At 40.9% G+C, this 19,565-nt stretch overlaps 1 protein-coding gene across 8 annotated transcripts in view; it reads right to left on the bottom strand.

Moving 5' to 3' along the window:
- The window catches only part of LOC100517025, a 431,209-nt gene continuing 412,906 nt past the window's right edge, over positions 1,263-19,565 (bottom strand). For 6 of the 8 annotated variants that reach the window (XM_021085287.1, XM_021085289.1, XM_021085291.1 and 3 more), the window contains 2 exons: positions 17,743-17,852; positions 1,263-3,589 (listed from right to left, as the gene is read on the bottom strand). In XM_021085287.1, coding sequence (XP_020940946.1) covers positions 3,503-3,589; positions 17,743-17,852 — 197 coding nt within the window. In that variant the 3' untranslated portion in view covers positions 1,263-3,502. Of the gene's footprint in view, positions 3,590-4,668; positions 4,883-17,697; positions 17,853-19,565 lie in introns of those variants that run through there. The other 2 variants (XM_021085290.1, XM_013994471.2) reach the window with 2 other exon arrangements.

The raw sequence follows: 19,565 nt of genomic DNA, 5'->3' as shown, positions 1-19,565 counted from the left end.
TAGTTACCTGAAAATACCTACCTCATCTGTCATCAACACTCAAATGGCCTGCGGGATTTTTCATTTCCACTCCATTTTCCAAACCCTTTCTAGCATTTACCTCCCACATCTGGAATCAATCCTGACCAGAAGCAAAACGCTGAACGGTTGGGCTCCTCCCCAGGGCGGCCTTTCTCCCAAGGAGTGACAAGAATATCTCGCGTATGAATTAGCCATTCTCTTCTAGAGGAAGCTGCCATGGCAGAGGCAGCCTTCATGCATTTTAATTTGCTCATTTACCCCCTTCGTCTACACTTGTTTAAGCAAAATATTTAGTTTAACATTTTCAGTCATTACAGTCTAAAAAAACACACACGTACTTGAAAACTAGATTTGTTTGAGTTGCAAATTGTGAGAATCCTTTAAAAATACTCAGCTCATTATCCTTTTATCTGTCTCTGTAGAACAGATTTCAGATAGTCTCAGAAAACATTGCTGACTTTCAAGGCTCTGCCGCTGCCCACACCACGGTTTCTGTCTGTCTGATACCCACTCGAGAGAGAGAAAAGAGAGTATCAGTGTGCCAATTACAAGGAAGTCAATTATAGGATTTTGATTTTAAGCTATTTTGTCCCCCTTTCTAAGCAGCCTAGAGGCCAATATCACAGACTTCTAGAATTGTTTTCACAGGACAATTTTCAGTTGCTTAGGAAGAAAAGACAGTTGACTTGGATTTTTCGTTCTTACTTTCTTTTTCTTGGTGGGGGCTGAATAAGAAAAGATGACCTCAAGACACTAAACTCCACATGTCTTTCTTTGGAAATCTTTTCAAGGAGAAAACAAACACACAAACAAACGACCCCTAAAACAAAGGGTAATGCAAGCTGCTTTCTGACAGCCCCTAGGAAAATAGATGTATGCATATGGAAAAAGTCAATCTCCTGTTAAACTGCATTATTTTAGTAATATAGCGATCCTGTCCTTAAATTTTAAATAACCAAAAGATTTAGTTCTGGAAGAAACGATAATAGGAAACATTTAAGATGTCCAATATATATCAAGATATGCCCTCAGCACGTGCAGGGAGATTATCTATGCTGATGAAGTGAAATATTACTATGGATAAGACAAAGTTACAAAACACAAGAGAAAAAAATAGAGCGAGAGGCAATCAGGAAGCTAGAAAAGCAATTTTCTATCGAGTCCATGATTTAAGATAGTGAGTCTAGGTGTTTTGTTCTGCTTTCTTTAAGGTCAATAACTGAGCCAGGAAGAGGTTTCTAAGCTGAGTTAGTTGTGAGTGTTGGTGAAGGGTCTAGCCTGTGCCAGTCACCGTGCTAAGTGCCTTCTCGACCGTGATGGCATCCACTGTGCAGCCTCCCACATGCCCTAGGCACTAGCCATGGTGGGGAATTTGGACGAAAGATCAGGCCCCTCTCTATCCTTTTCTTACACCACGGGGCAATGCAATGGGGAAACCGCTGAGAAAGCAAATCCAACCTCCAGATTGAAGGAACAAAAACAATGTGAACAGTGAGCTCTTTGAAAAGAAAACTGCTTCCCTATGGTAGAAAATAGGGGGCCGGGGGCCCATGCAGGGAGACCAGCAAGCAGGGAAGGTGGGCCCTGGGGAGTGTGATATTACACAGGAACATAATGGGGTTGACTGCATACTTGTCTAATTACTGGAGCTATTAAAATCTCTATAATTTAGATTCAGGCAAAAAAATAAATAAATAAAATAAAGGCTTCTATAAATGCATACACATGCTCCTGATTGGATTTTATGAATCCACCCCTCGAGATTCTAAAAGCACACCACCCTGCTGTGTACATGTGGCTGCTAAACCTGCGTGACCTTCTCTCCCCGGGCCTGCCCCTGCCTCCAGACTAGTGTACTCTGTTACTGTAATAAGCAGTTAGGTTAGATAAGGTGACGGGTGACGGGATCATCTGTGTTGAAGCCGAATTATAATGCCTCGGTCAAGGGATTTAATCTAAACCAAATGCTTTGGGATTCTGAAAGCTCCAGGAACAGAGAAAATGTAAGTTTTATATTTGCCCAAGTTCAAACAGAGAGCAGACAGAGAGATTCCAGAAGCTCAGAGAGTGGTAGCAAAAAAAATGTTGTTTCTCCTGAGTTCAATCAAAGGAACAAGAGCGTGTACTCTGTATTCACCCCCCTTTATTCTCTCTCCTCTGTGCACTTGCTTTTTTTTTTTCTGGACACAAAGGAGTGTTATCACTTACTGCCAAACTGAACCTGATCAAAAAGTTCTTAGCACATAGTAGGTGCTCAAAAAAATACTTCTTGAATGGACAAATGGAGTAGTTGTTATGTAAGGGGTTAGTGCTCATGCTTTCGGTGTCAGGCTTCATTCTGCCCCTTCTTCACTATGAGACCACAGGCAAGTTATCTGATGTCAGTGCCTCAGTTTCCAGATCTGCAAAATGGAGCTAGTAATTCTTGTGAGCGCTAAACAGGTTAATGAATGTAAAGAACTACCATGGTGTCTGATGCTTAGCAGGTAGTTCCTCAGCCAACACTCATTGATTTCAGCACCTGAGCTCCTGCCTCCTGGGAGACAACTCCTTCTGACCACCTGGTGGTGATGGAAGAGGTGGTGGCAGTGATGACACTGTAGTTCTCCTGAGATAAATATAAATTCTGTAACATTTTTGAGGACATCTCAGCATTTGTTATACTTTGCCTCTGTTAGAAGCTGGCATATCTAAACGTTTAGAGTTTTCTGCTGAATCGGTGTTTGCCAGTCTATATTCAAGACACAGACAGGCGAGGTGAATTTCCCAAGGTCACACAGTCTGATGATAACAGCAGACCTAAGTCCTTATTTACTAACTCCAAGTCCACTGCTCTCTTCCCCAAACTCTATAAAAGAGTGCTTCCAAAGTAGCAAATTACAGTGATTATTCTCTGCAAAATGATATTTTGAAATTTTGAAATCACCATTCATTTACTTATCCATTCAACAAAGTTTTTGACAACTACTGTGCATTTGAAAAATGGCTTGTCCAGTGGCTTTCTATCCCTTTATTCAATTTCATTCCTTCATAGCATTTATCAACGGTTGTTTTCTCACTTCTTAATTTGCTTCCCTTTTTGATGGACTGTGTGTTATCACTAGGTTAGTAAGGTCCATGAGAACCAAGACTCTGTCTCGTTCGGCATTGTAGCCCCTGCTCCCAGAGCAGTGATAGCATAACATAGAAATTCCATAAATATACACTGTATGAATAAATGATGCCAATTTCCTCTGAGTTTGGGGTACTCCTTGCTGTTCAAATACTTGAGTAAACCAGAACCTTATAAATGTATGTTATCAATAGCCCTTTAAAATAATTTTGGCTAACTTTCAACTATGGCATTTGCCTCCCACCTCTGCTATTGAACATCAGAAGGTCCCTTCTCCCAACTTACATGACTGTTACATAATCCTTCCCCTACTGGCCACAGGGAAGCTCTGAGATGTCTTAGATTGTACCCATGAATGAAAGAAACTCATCATCTTGTTGCCTTAAGTCCTGGGGTGTGGTGGTCCTTCACTTCTGTTGACGGAGCAGTCGCCTCCTTCATTTCAGCTTCAAAATTCTATAAAACAAAAAATATCTTACTTTGAACTATAAGTCTGTGATCCCTTTCTTTCCCCTACAATAATACATTTATACTTACTTCTTTTATATCTGCATGAGCTCATCTGCCTAATTTTGAAGATTATACCTTTTATTCAGGTAAGAAGGAAATATGCTTTTCCATGCTTTAGCACATCTGGTGCTAAAAACAAGTTTTAGGGGGTAGAAGGAAATATAATTCTCATGTCACAAAGGAGAAAGTAAGAAGCACAGCCAGAGTGGAAAGTCAGCTCATTGTTTGATATTTGACAAAGATTTAGTGAGCGCCTACTGTGTTGCAGGCATCATGCTAAGCTCTGAAACAAAGCAGAGAAGAGACAGAGCCGCTTTGTAGGGTACCTTTGGCTCCAGGTGCAGTGTCCTTTTCTAATCTGAGAACTCCAGCCAAGGAAAGCAATATTAATCATAATCCAACATCTTTTCATATAAAGGGTTAAAAGTTTTAAGGAGGTTTCTAAACAATACCTTAAAAGGAGTTAGAAGGCATTTTAACATCGTTTCTGGCTGACTGCACAGGATCCTTTGACTACATTAACTGAAGTAGAGCTGTAACATGACTTGGGATAAAATAATCCAAGTATCTAAATGTTTAGAAGCACCCTAACCCTAACCCCTAACCCCGATCCTAATGTTACATAAGTGCACAAACAGAAGAGCAGTGGATAGAACTGTGAGTTCCAAACCAAGATACCCTGTTTCTCTATGGACAAGAGGCAGTGACTTTGGGCAGGTTCTGGATACCTGTGGTCACTTTTCTGCTGAGTTTCAGCTCCCAACTGCCAGGGCTGTCAGTGTTCCCCATTATTCTCCTGACAGACAAAAGGAAAACAGCATGTATTCCCTTCTGTCTGTAAGAACAGGAAGTAAAATGGCTTCGTGATTGTAAGAAATGTCGACTTAATTAGCTTTTTCCTTCCAGGTAATAAGTGTTTTCTCCAAGGAATGCACAATATTAACAAGACTGTTGAAGTTTATATTTCCTTATCTTTTCCCACTTAAGATCCATAGATGCAAAAAAAAAAAAATCACACTCAAAGATGATAAGAAATCTTCATGGTTTATTGTTTTTTAACATAACAAGATAACATGACCACAGTGAAAGCAAGAATTTGCATCTGCTGACATTTCGAAATCTTCCAGTAAGAGGTACGTCCCATGTCCCTCCAAACCGTAAAGATATGGAAATCAGAAATATCTTCTCTTATATCAGGAGTTCTTTGCTTGGAAGTTCACGAGTGTTTTTCAGGGAGGCCTGTGAATGCCATGAAATGGTATGAGAAAAACATTTTTTATATGTGCCTTTTGTAAGTTTATGGCTTTTCAAAAGATTCTCAAAGGAGTATATGAATCAAAACAGTATGAGAACTCCTTTACAATAATCTACTGAGGTTTTCAATGTTGTCCATTCATTCATAAGTAATTTCACATAATTTCTGGATGTTTCTTCAAACTCGGCACTTGAGACAAAAATGTATAATCATCAAAGATCTATTTTTAAGAATACCAGTTGCCTAGTTTACACGACGCCATTTATTTCATTTGCCCAATATTGAGAAATGTTTCCTGCCACTGAAAAGCAGAGGGGACTATCCAACTATAACTCGATTTAATCTGACTCTGAGGATTGTAGTTCCTGAACAGCTGACTGAAATCAAATTCCATAAAGCAGACCCTCCATTTCCATTGTACTGCTGTAATTTTGGTTCGCAGTTTAGCACGAGTGGAAGGTGGCTGAACCTTGTCTTGCTGTCACAGTGCTCTGGCAGTGGGACTGCTGGGCCGCATCACTGAGTCCTTGTGGGTAGAGCCCTGCCCCAAGTGAATGAAAATAAGAGTCTCTGTTGTCTAGGCAATTACCATCTAGCTGGGGAGACAAAATATGTGCTCCACACATATGCAATTTTTTTCCCAACAGGCCATACTACAGCATGGAAAGACTAGAGAAAGTATACAGATTTTTCACTAGAATACAAAATTGCTATGGCTAACTCTGCCCTTGATTATCATATGTCTTATTATGAATTTATAACTTATAACTGATTTATCAGTGTTGGTAATTCTTCAAAATCTGACCATGAAAAATCCAGTTATTTTGAAGGATAAATTCCAGGACTCAATTTTTAAATAAATGACACAGATTTCTTTTCTAGAAGTGGATTTTCCTAAAATTTAGAGTCTTTGGCAATCTAAATAATTGGCCTGTCAGTCTTCTGTTTTCAAGTAGGTGAAAAAAGTTTTCTATCCTACAAGGGACAGAGAGAGAAATACATGTATATATTATACACACACACACACATTTATTTATATACACTCATATATACATATGAAGTAAAGTAGAAGTTGATATTTTAAAAATATTTATCAGAAGAGGTGCATTAAAACTTGATAAGGTTTGTAAAATTTATAGAGGCATCCCCTTCAAGGCCTGATGTGAGTTATGAAATCTAATTTTGTTTTCATAGCTCTGTGATAAAATTTTATCAATGTTATAAAAGGAGCCTTTACTAAGACTGACTGGAAATCTGAACTATCTGGCCAGGCAATAAAAACACATTCCTTCGCTGCAAAGTGTCAGACAAGCAAGGTTTAACTGAAATTGATCGATAAGTCTTCCTTTCACAGTTGAGTGCATTCACTTTACCTCATAGGATAATAGTTTTTTTTAATGGTTTTTCCATTAATATCAGACTTCAGTGTTAGTAAGAAGCAAGAAAGACATAAAAGGGAGAGAGACATGCCATCAAGAAAGAACGTTGCCATCTTTAATGGTAGAGCACTTGCGTTCAGATGAAGTGCTTATGTGAGGTGAGAGTTGAGACTTATCTTACTGATTGTTATGGGTTGAATTGTAGCCCCCCCCCACCAACCAGGAAAAAAAAAATTCACATGTCAAAGTCCCAAAGCCCAGCCTCTCAGAATGTGTTCTTATTTGGAAACAGACGATTGCAGATGTAATTAGTTCAGATGAGGTCATTCTGGAGTAGGTGGTCCTCTAATCCAACATGACTGGGGAAATCTGAACACAGGCACACAGGGAGAATGTCACATGGAGATGAGGCAGAGATCAGGGTGGTGATTCTACAAGCCAAGGAACACCAGATTGTCTGCAAACTGCCAGAAGCTAGAGCGGAGGCATGGAACAAATCCTTCCCTCACCCTTCAGAGGGAACCAACCCTGCTGGCACGTTGATCTTGGACTTCTAGCCTCCAGAACTGTGAGAAAATAAATTTCTGTTGTTTAAGCCACCCAGCATATGCTACTTTGTTAGGGCTGCCCTAGCAACTAACACACAGATGAATACAGCTTTGGGGTGGAGAAGTGAGACCCCTGATGGCTGGCTACGTCCCCACGAGCCAAGGAGGCTCCTCTCTCGTGCACACAGCAGTCTCCCCACCCCCTACCTCGGGTTAGTCATCCAAATGTAATGCACTTTGCCTAACTTAGCTGTCATCAGGGAAATCTTCCAAGCAGGCAGTGACTAAACCATCGTAAAATTATTCCTTGAAGGTACCCCATGAATTCAGGTTTAGGACTGCTGATAACCATACCTGAAATTTCTACAAGCTTTGAGGTTAGGCAGATCTGGGTTCAAATATCAGCTCTGCCACTTATTGGCTGATGGCTTTGGCAAGATATTTCACGGCTCAGAAACTTAGTTATCCCTTTTTTTTTTGGTCTTTTTAGGGCCACATCTGCAGCATATGGAGGCTCCCAGGCTGGGGTCTAATCAGAGCTACAGCTGCCGGCCTACACCACAACCACAGCCAACACCAGATCCGAGCTGCATCTGCGACCTACACCATAGCTCATGGCAACACCAGATCCTTAACCCACTGAGCGAGGCCAGGGACTGAACCTGCGTGTTCATGGATGCTAGTCAGATTCGTTTCCACCAAGCCATGACGGGAACTCCAGTTTCCCCATTTTTTAAATGTAAAAGTAGGAGCTGGAGGGAGTTCCTGCTGTGGCACAGTGGGTTAAGGATCTGGCATTGCCGCAGCTGGGATGTAGGTTGTATCAGATTGGTTCCCAGTCCCAGGAAATTCCATATGCCATGAGTGAGCCTGAAAAAGAAAAAAAGTAGAAGTAGGAAAAAAAAAAAAAAAAAAAACAAACCTATGTATCCTCAAGGCAGTTATTAGCATGGAATAAAACAGACAATAGTGTGAAAGTCCAGCAGGGTACCTGGCATGTGTCCACACTCTGACAGTATTAGCGCCCTTCCCTTCCATGATTATAATCAATCTCATTTGATCCTTACACAAACAGACTTGCCCAACAAATGCAGGAGGCAAGTCCTTCATCAGGCCTTTGACGCGAAGTCCAGAGATCTTTTGCTGGGAGGAAGCACCTCCCATCCTTGGCCAACACTAAGCCGTGCTGTGGCTTCCTTCTGTCCTTCTGTCGCTATGGTGAAATCTGGATTGCTGTCCTGAGGGTGAAGACGAAGGTCCTAGCAAACACTTTCAAACTTGTAGAAAGTCTAGGGATAGGCTCCCTCAGTCAGCTGGAATTCTGGCTGTCACAACTCTTGTTGCCCAATTGCATCTCGCTACTGAATCAAAATCAGACTTTTAAAGTTGGGTGGGCTTTAGGGATGGAAGAGTCTACTTTCCTTATGTTATAGTAGAGGAAGCAGCAGCTCAGATGAGACTCAGCCAGTTGGCATGGAGTTGAGCGGGCTTATAAACCACAGACTGTTCCTTCCATCCTGTTGGGTCCCCTGGAATCACAGGGTCAGCCCAGAAATGGAAGAACCAGAATAGATCCAAAGGTATGTAAAATATTCTCGGAATAAACCACTGCCATTGAAGAGCAATGTGGCTTTAGTGGAATCGCGGCCCTTCCTAACTCTAGGCTGCTTGGACCAAAGTAAAAGTGGACTTCAAAATGGTGCTGGGATTACCATTTATTCAGTAAAGGGGTGGGGAGGAGGATGCATCCGTGAGTGCTTTTTTGCATCTGCTCTGTGGTAAGGGTGCAGTTTACTTGTCTTACTCCCCAGCTCCTCCTGGCTCCTGGAGGAGCTCAAGGCAGTTTCAGAGCAGACAGGGGGACCAAGGAGCAGTGACTCTTGTTTGGAATCTCCTGAATTGGCTGACTCCCATTTACCTGCTGTTTCTGGCAACAGAAATCAGTCTGGATCACTTCTTTGCCACTGAGTAAATATGTTGAAAATTATTACTAGTTCAGACAAATGTTTAACTATTCTCAGATTATCCATGACACCACAGGCCAAAGTCACAACAGTCTAACCTGAGAGTGAGTTTACTTTACTTTGTGATTTATGGAATGAGAATTCGGGGCACTCTGTGGGACTAATTTAATACGAAACATTCAGATGTCTGTCTTATAATGTCATTCATCTTTCCTTAGCCTGCCTGCACCAGGGGGCATGTGGTTCAGAGAGCAGACTTTTCTTTCTCAGCCACAAATCATCACACTTGTGCAAGAGGGTGACATGTCTTCCCTTCCAAGACAGGCTGCCTGCAGCAGAGGCAGGCGAGCAGTTAAGGGTCCGCTGGGGCACTGACAGAAGAGTGTTTTCCACTCTGTCGGACCTTAGGAGTGTTTTGGAAGTTGCAGTGGGCAAAGAAGAGGCCATAATCCACATTTCTTTGATTTGCCTGTGATAAAGGCTATAAAATCGTTCTGCACTGGCTTACCAAGCACAAAACTCGTTTTATAAGAAGTTATATGATATTCCATGGATCGATGTGACAATGTGTGTCTTTGCTTGGGTTGTTATAACAAAGTACTACAGGCTTATAAACAACAGGAATGTATTTCTCACAGGCCTGGATCCTGGAAGTCGGAGATCAGAGTGCCAGCAGCACCCGGTTCTGGTGAGAACCGCCTTCTGTGCTACAGACTGCTGATCCTCATTACATCCTCTCCTGGCAGAGAGCAGAGAAAAGACAGAAGCTCTCTCATGACTCTTGTAAGGGCACTAATTCCACTCCTGAGGGCTCCATGCTTATGCTCTCACCTATTTCTAATTACCTCCCAAAGACCCCCACCTCCTAAGCTCATCATATCAGGGCATAGGGTTTTGACATACAAATTTGGGGAGGACACAAATATTCAGTCCATAACGATGTCTTGAAGAGAAGAAAGTTCTACAAAAAGGCAAACTCTGATTCAATGCTCCTATTAAAACGCAGGTTCCTTTTTAAACCTACCAGTTACCCGAAACCTTACATCCATTCAATAAATACCCATTAATGCCTACTACATAGTAAGGAATATTCAGGCACCAGAAGCACAGGTGTGAACAAGCCTGGCTTTACTTTCAAGAAGTTTACAGACCAGTGAGAGAAAGTGCTACAGTTACGCAAAAGGGGAGGGGGAGTACACGGAAGGCAGTTCTCAACAGAGTTGGGAGTGGGGAGGGGTCAGGAGCAACCCCCCCAGAAAGCCATAGGGGGAGAATGTGAAAAGGTAAGGGAGTAAGAGAACACAGGATTTGGGGGAACTGAGGAACATTCAGGATGAGTGGAGTGCAGATCTCTCCAAGTCAAGGGGTGAGAATGCTGAGACTGCGGGGCGAGGGAAGCACAGCCTTCCCAAAGGCATAGGGCTCCTCTAGGAGGAGCGTGGTCTTATTTGGATGACAATCAGGGGCCACTGAAAGTTTTTAAGCAAGAGAGTAACATGATTTGATTTTCATTCTAGAAAGATGATTCTGGCTACTACTTAAAGAATTGAGGAGGAGCAAGGCTGAGAGTGTGTAATGACTGGCAGTATAGAAAACTATCAGTATAATTCATGGCAGCAATGGCAGTGGCCTAAAGTAAGAGAGCATAAATAACTTTGAAGTTCATATAAACCCCACAAGTGAATCCCATGTTTTCATAATAGCAGTTTTAAGTTGCTGAAATGAAAATTGACCGTTGTTGTCATTTCCTGACTGAGACAGAGTATTGTTGACACTGTCTTGTGCTGTTGCGGAGTTCGCCCCATTGCTGCTGAGAAATCCTCCCAGGAAGCTTCTTAAACCCACAGCTTTAGACCAATATACGGGCATGGCCCATATCAACTTTTTCATGGGAGCTGGGCATTATCTAACAGAGAACACTGCTCCGTGGGTGTCCTGGAGCATAACCAGGATTGACAACTCAAACACAGCCGGTGTTAGTTGGGCTGGCCTCACATAGTAGAGGGAGAAGAAGAGATGGTATTAAAAATCCAAATCCACAATGAAATTCAGGCTTTCCCCTAAAAAGACAAAAAAAAAAAAAAAGAAAGAAAGAAAAAGAAAGTTTGGGGTTCTCGTCATGGCTCACTGGAAACGAATCTGACTGGCATTCATGAGGACACATGTTTGATCCCTGGCCTGGCTCAGTGGGTTAAGGATCCGGCGTAGCCGTGAGCTGTGGTGTAGGTCACAGATGCAGCTCAGATTTGGCATTGCTGTGGCTGTGGCATAACCAGGAGCTGTAGCTCTGATTGGACCCCTAGCCTGGGAACCTCCATATGCCATGGGTGTGGCCCTAAAAAAAACAATAAAGAAAGAAAGAAAGAAAGAAAGAAAGAAAGAAAGAAAGAAAGAAAGAAAGAAAGAAAGAAAGAAAGAAAGAAATTCAACCTATCAAAATGACTTCATTAAACAAGAGGCAAGGAAAAGTCTGTTAAAAAAGGGTTTGACATTCTGAATTGATTTGGGGAACAAGTCCTTGGATGCCAGAATGCCAATTGCCAGGATCCACTTCTTCAGACAGGCTTGCTTGTATTTAGAAGGATAACTTAAGCGTCCAACTAGCATCCATCCTGATATTGTAACCAAGGTCACAGATTCCAGCCTCAAGGTCATTTTGCTTGTAGAGCAAAGACCACCAAAGTTACACCATCAAAACTAGCTTTGAGGATGCACCCAAGGGCAAGCCTCTTACTGACTGAAGAGGAACACTGACAGCCAACTGATTCCATTGCTAATTTCACCCTTCAACAGCGAAGGGAGAAAAGGACACGCAGAATTACGGGTTTATACTGAAAATGCCATAGAGCCCTGAATGCCAGCCATATCCACAGTTTCCTGAGCAAGGGTCAACCCGCACCACCACTGTCTACTCAGGCAAGCTGTGCTTTGTATCATGTGATCTCTGACATCTTAATCTAAAATAATGAGTAAAAGGAAGCTACTGGCTGGTCTCCAGCCATTCAATCTTCCATCAGAAGACACAAAGAAAGTAATTCAGATGGTACAGCGGCCTTGGAGCCAAAAGAAATATAAAGAGAAGACAGGAAATAGAAGCCATGAAGCAGAGAAGCCATGAGAAGGCGAGTAAGCAACTAGGGCTGGAGCAGGAGAGCTCAGGGAGAAGCAGGAAACTCACAGAAGCAAGAAGCACAGAGAAATGGGGCAGTCAAGAGCAGGAATGGCAGAACTACTGGTCATTTGGATGAAGTTAGGCTGTGCATCTGGAGCAGAGACCACCAAGGAGCCTGTGTGCTGGCCTCTCCTATGCTTTCCCCCTTCCTTGTTAATTTCCCAAACAAACCTACACCATTGGGGCTAAATCCAGTATATCTCTGTAATTTATAATCTGAGTGAGCTTGATTTAATATACAATGTCTATTCCAACTTTCATATTAGTGCCCTTTAATGGCTTCCCACTGCACTTAAAAGAGAAAAATCCAAATTCCTTAGCATGACCTCCACGATCTGGCTGCCTCCACCCCTCTCACCTCATCTCACACCTGTTACCTCAACATTCTGGGCCTCTGCGCTCTCCAAGTAGCCACACACCTGTTGCACTCACCTGTGCATGGCCGGTACCCAAAAGAATAAGTGCCTGGAGAGAGAGACATAGGAATTCGTTCTTTGAAAAGCTAATTTTCTTTATAGTTTCTGTCTTCTAAGGAAAGTGTCTTGTCTCCCAACCTATATGGATTTCATTTATGGGGCAAATTATGAAAATTAATTTCTCTAAGACCACTCGTTAATGAAATAATAGCCTGTGGAATATCACACTCTTAGATGAGCCTTCCAGGATGTGGATGGTTCGGGCGTCCATTAACTAGACTTAGGGCAAACAGGACAGAGTGGCTCAGTCTCCTCTGGCCCTACGTAGCTCCTCATTGGAGAAAGGGTCACTTTGGCAAATAGGACCCTGTTTCTGTTCCCAAACCCTCTCTCTTTACATATGAAAATGCATTAGCTATTTCCCCACCCTCAAAATCATGCTGCTCCTTGATACATGTACCATAGCCTTGACATTATTCCTCTGACCTTTAAAATAGCAAGATTTTATCAGCCCTGAAGGCAGCTTAATTAACATGGGAAGCTTCAGCACCTCAAGCTCACTTGCTTTGCCTCCAATGTCTAGGTCCTGGTTACAACCTCTGAGTGGTGAGCTCTGACTCAAGAGCATTTCCATTATTTTTCAAGGAAATAGTGATAAGAAAAGGTGAGGACATTTAGCCTCAAACCCTCACACAGGCAGCAAATGCGTCTTTGCCTTCATGCCCCTGAATATGAAGGTAAAGGCAGCCAGAATGTTCTTAGAACTGGTATTTAGCTATTGAGCCATGCCCCTGACAGGCACAGAACCCTCAGCCGAGTTTCTCAGAGTTTCTCAGTGTATGGTCAGCTACCACCCTCCGTCTGGGGGCTTGTCATGTGCAGACTGCCTACCCCACCTCAGGCACTGACTCTGGGACTGTGTATTTTATCAAGCTCCCCAGGTGACTCTTGTGGTCAGGAAACTTTGAGAATCATATTAAGAAAGCATTCCTTGTTGATCCACAAACTGCTCCAGGGAGGATTGTTTTTAAAATGAAAGATGAGATTTAAAGGCCCTTAGAAGAGAAAAAGCAAGGAAGACTGAGGAGAACCAAAGGCGTAGAGCAAGAACAGAAAGAAGATGGAAAGAGTGGTGGAAATGAAAACCGAAGTAGAATCAAATCTTATGCTTGATGGGCACTAACCCTAGCAGTTCTGGAAGGTTCTCTCCTCTCCTCCATGCCTCTCCAACACAGTCTGCAGGATAATTTCAGGAGAGTGTACCTTTGGGCGATTTCCTTTAAAACACAGCTGCTAGTGGTGGCAGCTAGACATTGACCTTGCAACTGTCCCAGGTGGTCTGACGGAACTTACGTTCTTGGGCAACTGCACCTGGGGTTTAAACCCTAAGTTCGAAACTTCTAGGACTGATAAGTCAGGACCTAATCAATCCAGTCGTTGACTGAACCTTCTATCTACCCCTAAACCAGCACAGGAATACAGCAGACAATGAATGATAACACATCCAATTCAGAATCACCACTTTATGGCCATATAAATATAATTTCCTGTCCCTTTCATCCTCCCTCCCCCAAGCCAGTTGCACTATGGGCATAAGCACTTCCTCTCTCCTCATATATTTCTATTTGCACATATGGTACAGGGTGACAGCCTATTGATAGTAGTTTCATATTACAGACTCACAGGATTAGGAAATACTACAGCTGGCAGCAGGCACCCACTGAATATCCACTGTTACTTGGTTGGTCCGTTTTCTTTCATCAGTGCTTGCCTGAGTGGTCTTTGTTGATCATGCTTTGCATTTGCTTATGGCCAAGCAGTCCCAAACCAGGCCATTTATGCAGAATTTTAGTTTATTGCATTGAGAGCAAAACTGTTGTTTTTTCTTTCTGCTTAACCTAGACTTAGGAGGGCTTGAGATCTGTGCAGAGGCAGGAGGAAACTGGAGCCACTGATTTAATAAAACCCACTTGAGGATCATCTTTGAGTCCAAATTTCATTTAACCGAGGGCATTTGCATTTTATTTTGTGATGGTCTAGAATAACCCAGACCTGTGAGTTTTGATTGCTCCTTTCCTAATGATGCCAGGAAAAAAAATTGCTGCCCTGGTGAATTACAAATCTCAATGACACTCAGAAGCACACCTGGGCTATTAATAAAGGTTAGCTCACAAATGCTGCAACAGCCACTGGGCACAATTTCTAAGTGATTCTCTTGTGAAAGAGAACAAATTTATCTTTATGTTTTTGTGGTTGTAACTTGCTTGTTTGTTGCTTTGTCTTCTGATCCACAAAAAATAGTTACTTATTATGAACAATCAAGGACAAAATGAAAATTCAAGGTTATCATGCCATAAAACCATATTTGGATTTTGAATCATTTCTGATGTGTTCCATTTTATTAGCACCCAGATGAAACGCTTCTTATTCATAAATGTTGTCACAATCTCAGAATGTTTGTCAAACTCTCAGGTATATTGCTTTTAGTTAGTCTGCTTAGAAACATGTAACTTCACACCAACACTTAATCAGGCAACAAAAGCTAGAGGTGGGGTAGAAACATCCAGAAAATTCCTTCTCCTGAGGACAATCACAAATGCTGGTACGCTGTCGATTAACATCTGGATCAACTTAAGGGTGTTTGCAAACCAGCAGGAAATAAATTTCTGGAGAAGGCCACAGACTCGAGGATGGTTGCTTTACCGTTTAATAATAGATGGTTTCCAGTTGATAGGAATATATTGAAATGTGACACATATATATACATATATATATATGTATATATATATATACACATATATATATATGGCTGATTCAAATTTGATAAACATGTCCCCAAAGGAAATTACTGGATTTATTAAAATCCTCAGAAGGCTGAAAAGAATTGCAAAAGTCTTATCCCATAGTCCTCGCTGAAGGTGGGGTAACTGCTCCCCAGTCCACCTTCCAGCCAACCAAAGAGGAAGGTCAATAATAAGGAAAGAGCAGGGCTGTTCGTAGTCTAAGTTAAAAGTGGCTATGAGCTGCCAAGATATCCTGGGCAAGCCGTTGTCGACAAAGTAAGTGTTGCTGCTTGCTGGTAAAATGTGATGTGTTGATGACTGTTATATTACATCTAAAATCCCATTTACTAGTAATAGGAAAGTTCAGTTAAGAGTTTTGCCTTATGTCTCCTGGTGCTTGATACAATGTTGTGTGATATTACCAATTTTCGCTTCAGGCGTGTTCACAGGCAACAGTGAAGACTTCACAAGAATGTGCACATTTGATCCACGGTGAAATTATGCCATTTTCGTAGCGACTCAACTTTTCCTTGGCAGCAAAATGATAGGTACTTTTGCACCTGGAAAAATGCCTTTGTTTTCAAGGAATTTTGAAAAAAAAATAACAAGTTCTGTGTCTATGGGGATTGTAATCCAGTCATTGTAAGAAGAGGCCCAGCAGGTACTGGCCCACTTTCTGACCTGAAGCATATTCTTTAACCCTTCTTGTTACACAAAAGGAAATGCAAAGTGGGGGGTCACGTGCAATCTTTTTCCCCTACATATCACAAACCTGTTCTGGAAAGCCTTCGTCTCTAACATGGCACAACACATAGAGAAGATGTCTGTGAAAGGGCAAACTGCTGTGGATGTGTATAACATGAAATTTTACCTCCATGTGCTCTGCTTTTAGTGGTGTCAGAGGCAGCCGGAATTTATTCATGCAACCCTACTGATTTGCAGACTGGGAGTAAATACCAGGCCTTTTGTGGCGATTACCAAGAGCCCCCTTCAGTAGAAATGATCTCCCGCCTTCTTGCATCACATTAAAGTGGTGGATTGAGGAGTGAGCCCAGCTGAGCCATTCTGTACACACCTAGCCAGGTTGCAATTTATATGCAGACAGAGACATGAGTGGCTTTCAGAGGAAGGGAGAGAAAAGCATGTCTCTGCAAATTTTCCACCAGAACCAGAACCCAAACTCTGATTTGTCATGTCTATTTTGTAAAAAAAAAAAAGATTCTATGTCACAAAAAGAAATTAAAAGCTATGGTCTCTTCCTGTAGGATTGAATGTAAGATTGCTAAGGCTCTCTCTTGAGTCCTTAAGAAAAATTCTTACATATGAATTTTCTTTCAAATAGTACATAGATCCTTTCCCTAAGTTTCTATGTTGAAGACACCATCTACCACTTTTGGCTACTGAGCTTATGTCAGGAATTATCCAGCTTCACCCCTGTGAACAACTTCTAGCTGTGCCTCATAAGGAGCCTTACCACAGGCCAGACTGAAGGGAAGAAGGAGGAGCAAAGGCAATTCATGTGGTTTGGTGGCCACAGCCAGTTCATTTTCATTTAGTAAATGTAGAATTTTAGCAGGAAGGTTTGGAAATATGGTGGTTGAGTCAGAAAAAAATGTCAATTTGAGCCAAATTTAGCATTAGGTGTCAAAGAGCCTTTTTTAGTATCAAATTATATAAGTATACATTTATATATATTTATTATATATTTCATATATAATATATATTTTATATATAATATATTATATATTTTATAAAATCATATATTTAAAAAATTATATATTTTATATATAATAAATATATATATAAATAATATGTCATATATTTAACTTATTTATATATAACATATATAAATAATAAAATAAAATACTATTTATTTTACTTGACCCCATGAAATTTTATACATATATATGTATACATATTAGTTACTGGAGTTTGTTTTATTATCGAATTATATATAATATAGCAATAAAGAAGTATATATGATAATATATACTACTTGACCCCACTAAATTATTTTTCAGTAAAAACAAGTAGTTTCCTGGTTTTTTCCTACAAGAAAATACACCTAAGATAGTTATTTTACTGGCATTGCTTTGTCTAGTTTTGTTGCCTTTCCAAGAAAATTTGAGGCATCAAATGACACTCCATGTAAAATGCAAAGCAGGAGTTCCTGTTGTGGCTCAGCGATAATGAACCCAACTAGTATCCATGAGGACGTAGGTTTGATCCCTGGTCTCACTCAGTGGGTTAAGAATCCAGCATTGCTGTGAACTGTGGTGTAGGTCACAGATAGGGCTTGGTTCCTGCGATGCTGTGGCTGTGGTGTAGGCCAGCAGCTGCATCTCCTATTCAACCCCTAGCCTGGGAACTTCCATAGACTGCAGGTGCAGCCCTAAAATGCAAAAATAAATAAATAAATAAAATGCAGAGCATGTAACTATTAAAAGAGATTGCATCAAATTAAAAATGATGACTAAGCACCATATGCAAGTAAGTATACGAATACATCCACAGAGACTACCCCAAGTGAAATGCACCTTAAACTATGATGTCTGTGATAGAAATTCACTGTGGAGAGTTACCAGAGATTGCAGCTTTGCAGATGGAGACAACACAATGTCTGTGGCTTGAGGGCCCTGCTGCCTGCAGATTCTGGCATAATTTGCTCTGACCTCCACCAGTTGCTTTAACTCTGTTAAAAAAAAAAAATTTTTTTTTTTGAGAAAGAAGTCAGTGTATTTACAGAAAATAATTAAAATTCAGGATGACGAAAAACTCGAAGATCCCTCAGAAATCCTCAACTCCCCCCATGCTGGCCTCTCTCATTACACACTTGACTTGCTTATCACATCAGATATGTGTTAACATTCTTTGAATTTCTACAGAATGGCAGTTGCTAGAGAGGGCTTCCTTCCAAGCTTTTTATAAAGCCTGAGTTGGAAGCTAACCTAGGAGTGGTCTAAAAATTGAACCCACTGAAAAGATGGTAAACACAGCATTGAGAACAGTGTTCAAATTTGATGACAAATGGCATAAAGCACCCTTTTAATTTTGTTGGGGGTTTATGTGAAAGAAACCATTCTAACAGCGTTTGATTTGTTTTGCCAAAATAAATCCATTTTTCAAAGACCCATTGTGATTCTTTGATAACTAACTTTCACATGCTAAATGTTTTTACATTGTAACACAAAAAATAAGTTCTGATTGGGTGTTTAATTTTGAAATTCCCAAGCTACCTTATTTTCTACTACATAGTTAAGCCAGCAGGTAACAGAAAAATTATAAGTGGAATGATTAATTAGATGTCCCTTTGTATAAGTATACACACACATGTATGTATGTATAAATATATATATATATATATATACACACACACACACTAGTAGCATTTCTCTCTTTTTTAAAGCATTCTGAATATTTAGATTTCTACTAAATGATTATTTTTCACTTAACTATTTCAGGAAAAATAATAAAATGGCAACCCATATGGTAAAATAATTTTCTAAAGAGCAACTAAATTAGATTGTCTGCTACCAGACAAATTTTCTAGAACATATATCACCCACTGAAAAGAACTTAGACAACTAGAAGGAACCACTAACACTTCCAATATGAAGGTAAATATGGGGACCTATTTTCAGAAGAAAAGAAACAACCCTTTCACACCACAGTAACCCACGTGGTTAAAGAACTGAAGATGTAAAAATGAAAGTTTGTCTACATAGCCTTGTCAAAGGTTCACAGAGCCAACATAGGAGAGTAATATTTGCATTTCCAGTTTCCTCTCTTCCTTTCACAGTTTTTATTGGTAACAAGCTTGCTTCTGGGAAAGAGGCCTACATTTCTCTCTGTGTTTTGGATACACTTTTGGCTGGGTTGCCTGAAGCATACTTAGCTTTATTTATCAGAAAGGCCCAATGAACACAGTGAGGCCAGGAGGGTGGGATACAGGCAACAGAAGGCCATTCCAAGAGTATGAAAGATTTAGCATAAATAACAAAGAGACCAGAAAGTACCTTCCACTGCACCATTACTTTGCTTAGCATTCAATTCTTTCAAGTGTGTTCATACACTTAATTAGATCGAAAACTCTTTCAGGGAAGGAACCATGGCTTATATTTCTTTTATAGGCTATGCACTTTGGGAACACAGAAAGCTGTCAACTAATACTTATTGATGATAAGAACCTCATTTTTGGTGTGTTCTTCTAAGTAATCACATAGTGAGGGTCACCAAGAGCTGGGGTGAGGGGTAATGGTGAAGACAGGGACAATCAAATACAAGGAATACAAAGACTGGTGCCTCTTCCTTGGTGTAGAATGGTGCTGGCAGAACATGTGTAGCATCTTCAGATCAGTGCTAGGCATCCCAATAAATCCTTGTCTTCCCACTTCTTAGTTTTCAT

This window comes from Sus scrofa, chromosome 2 (assembly GCF_000003025.6).
Source record: "Sus scrofa isolate TJ Tabasco breed Duroc chromosome 2, Sscrofa11.1, whole genome shotgun sequence".
Lineage (NCBI taxonomy): Eukaryota > Metazoa > Chordata > Mammalia > Artiodactyla > Suidae > Sus > Sus scrofa.
This window is presented reverse-complemented; position numbering and strand designations above follow the sequence as displayed.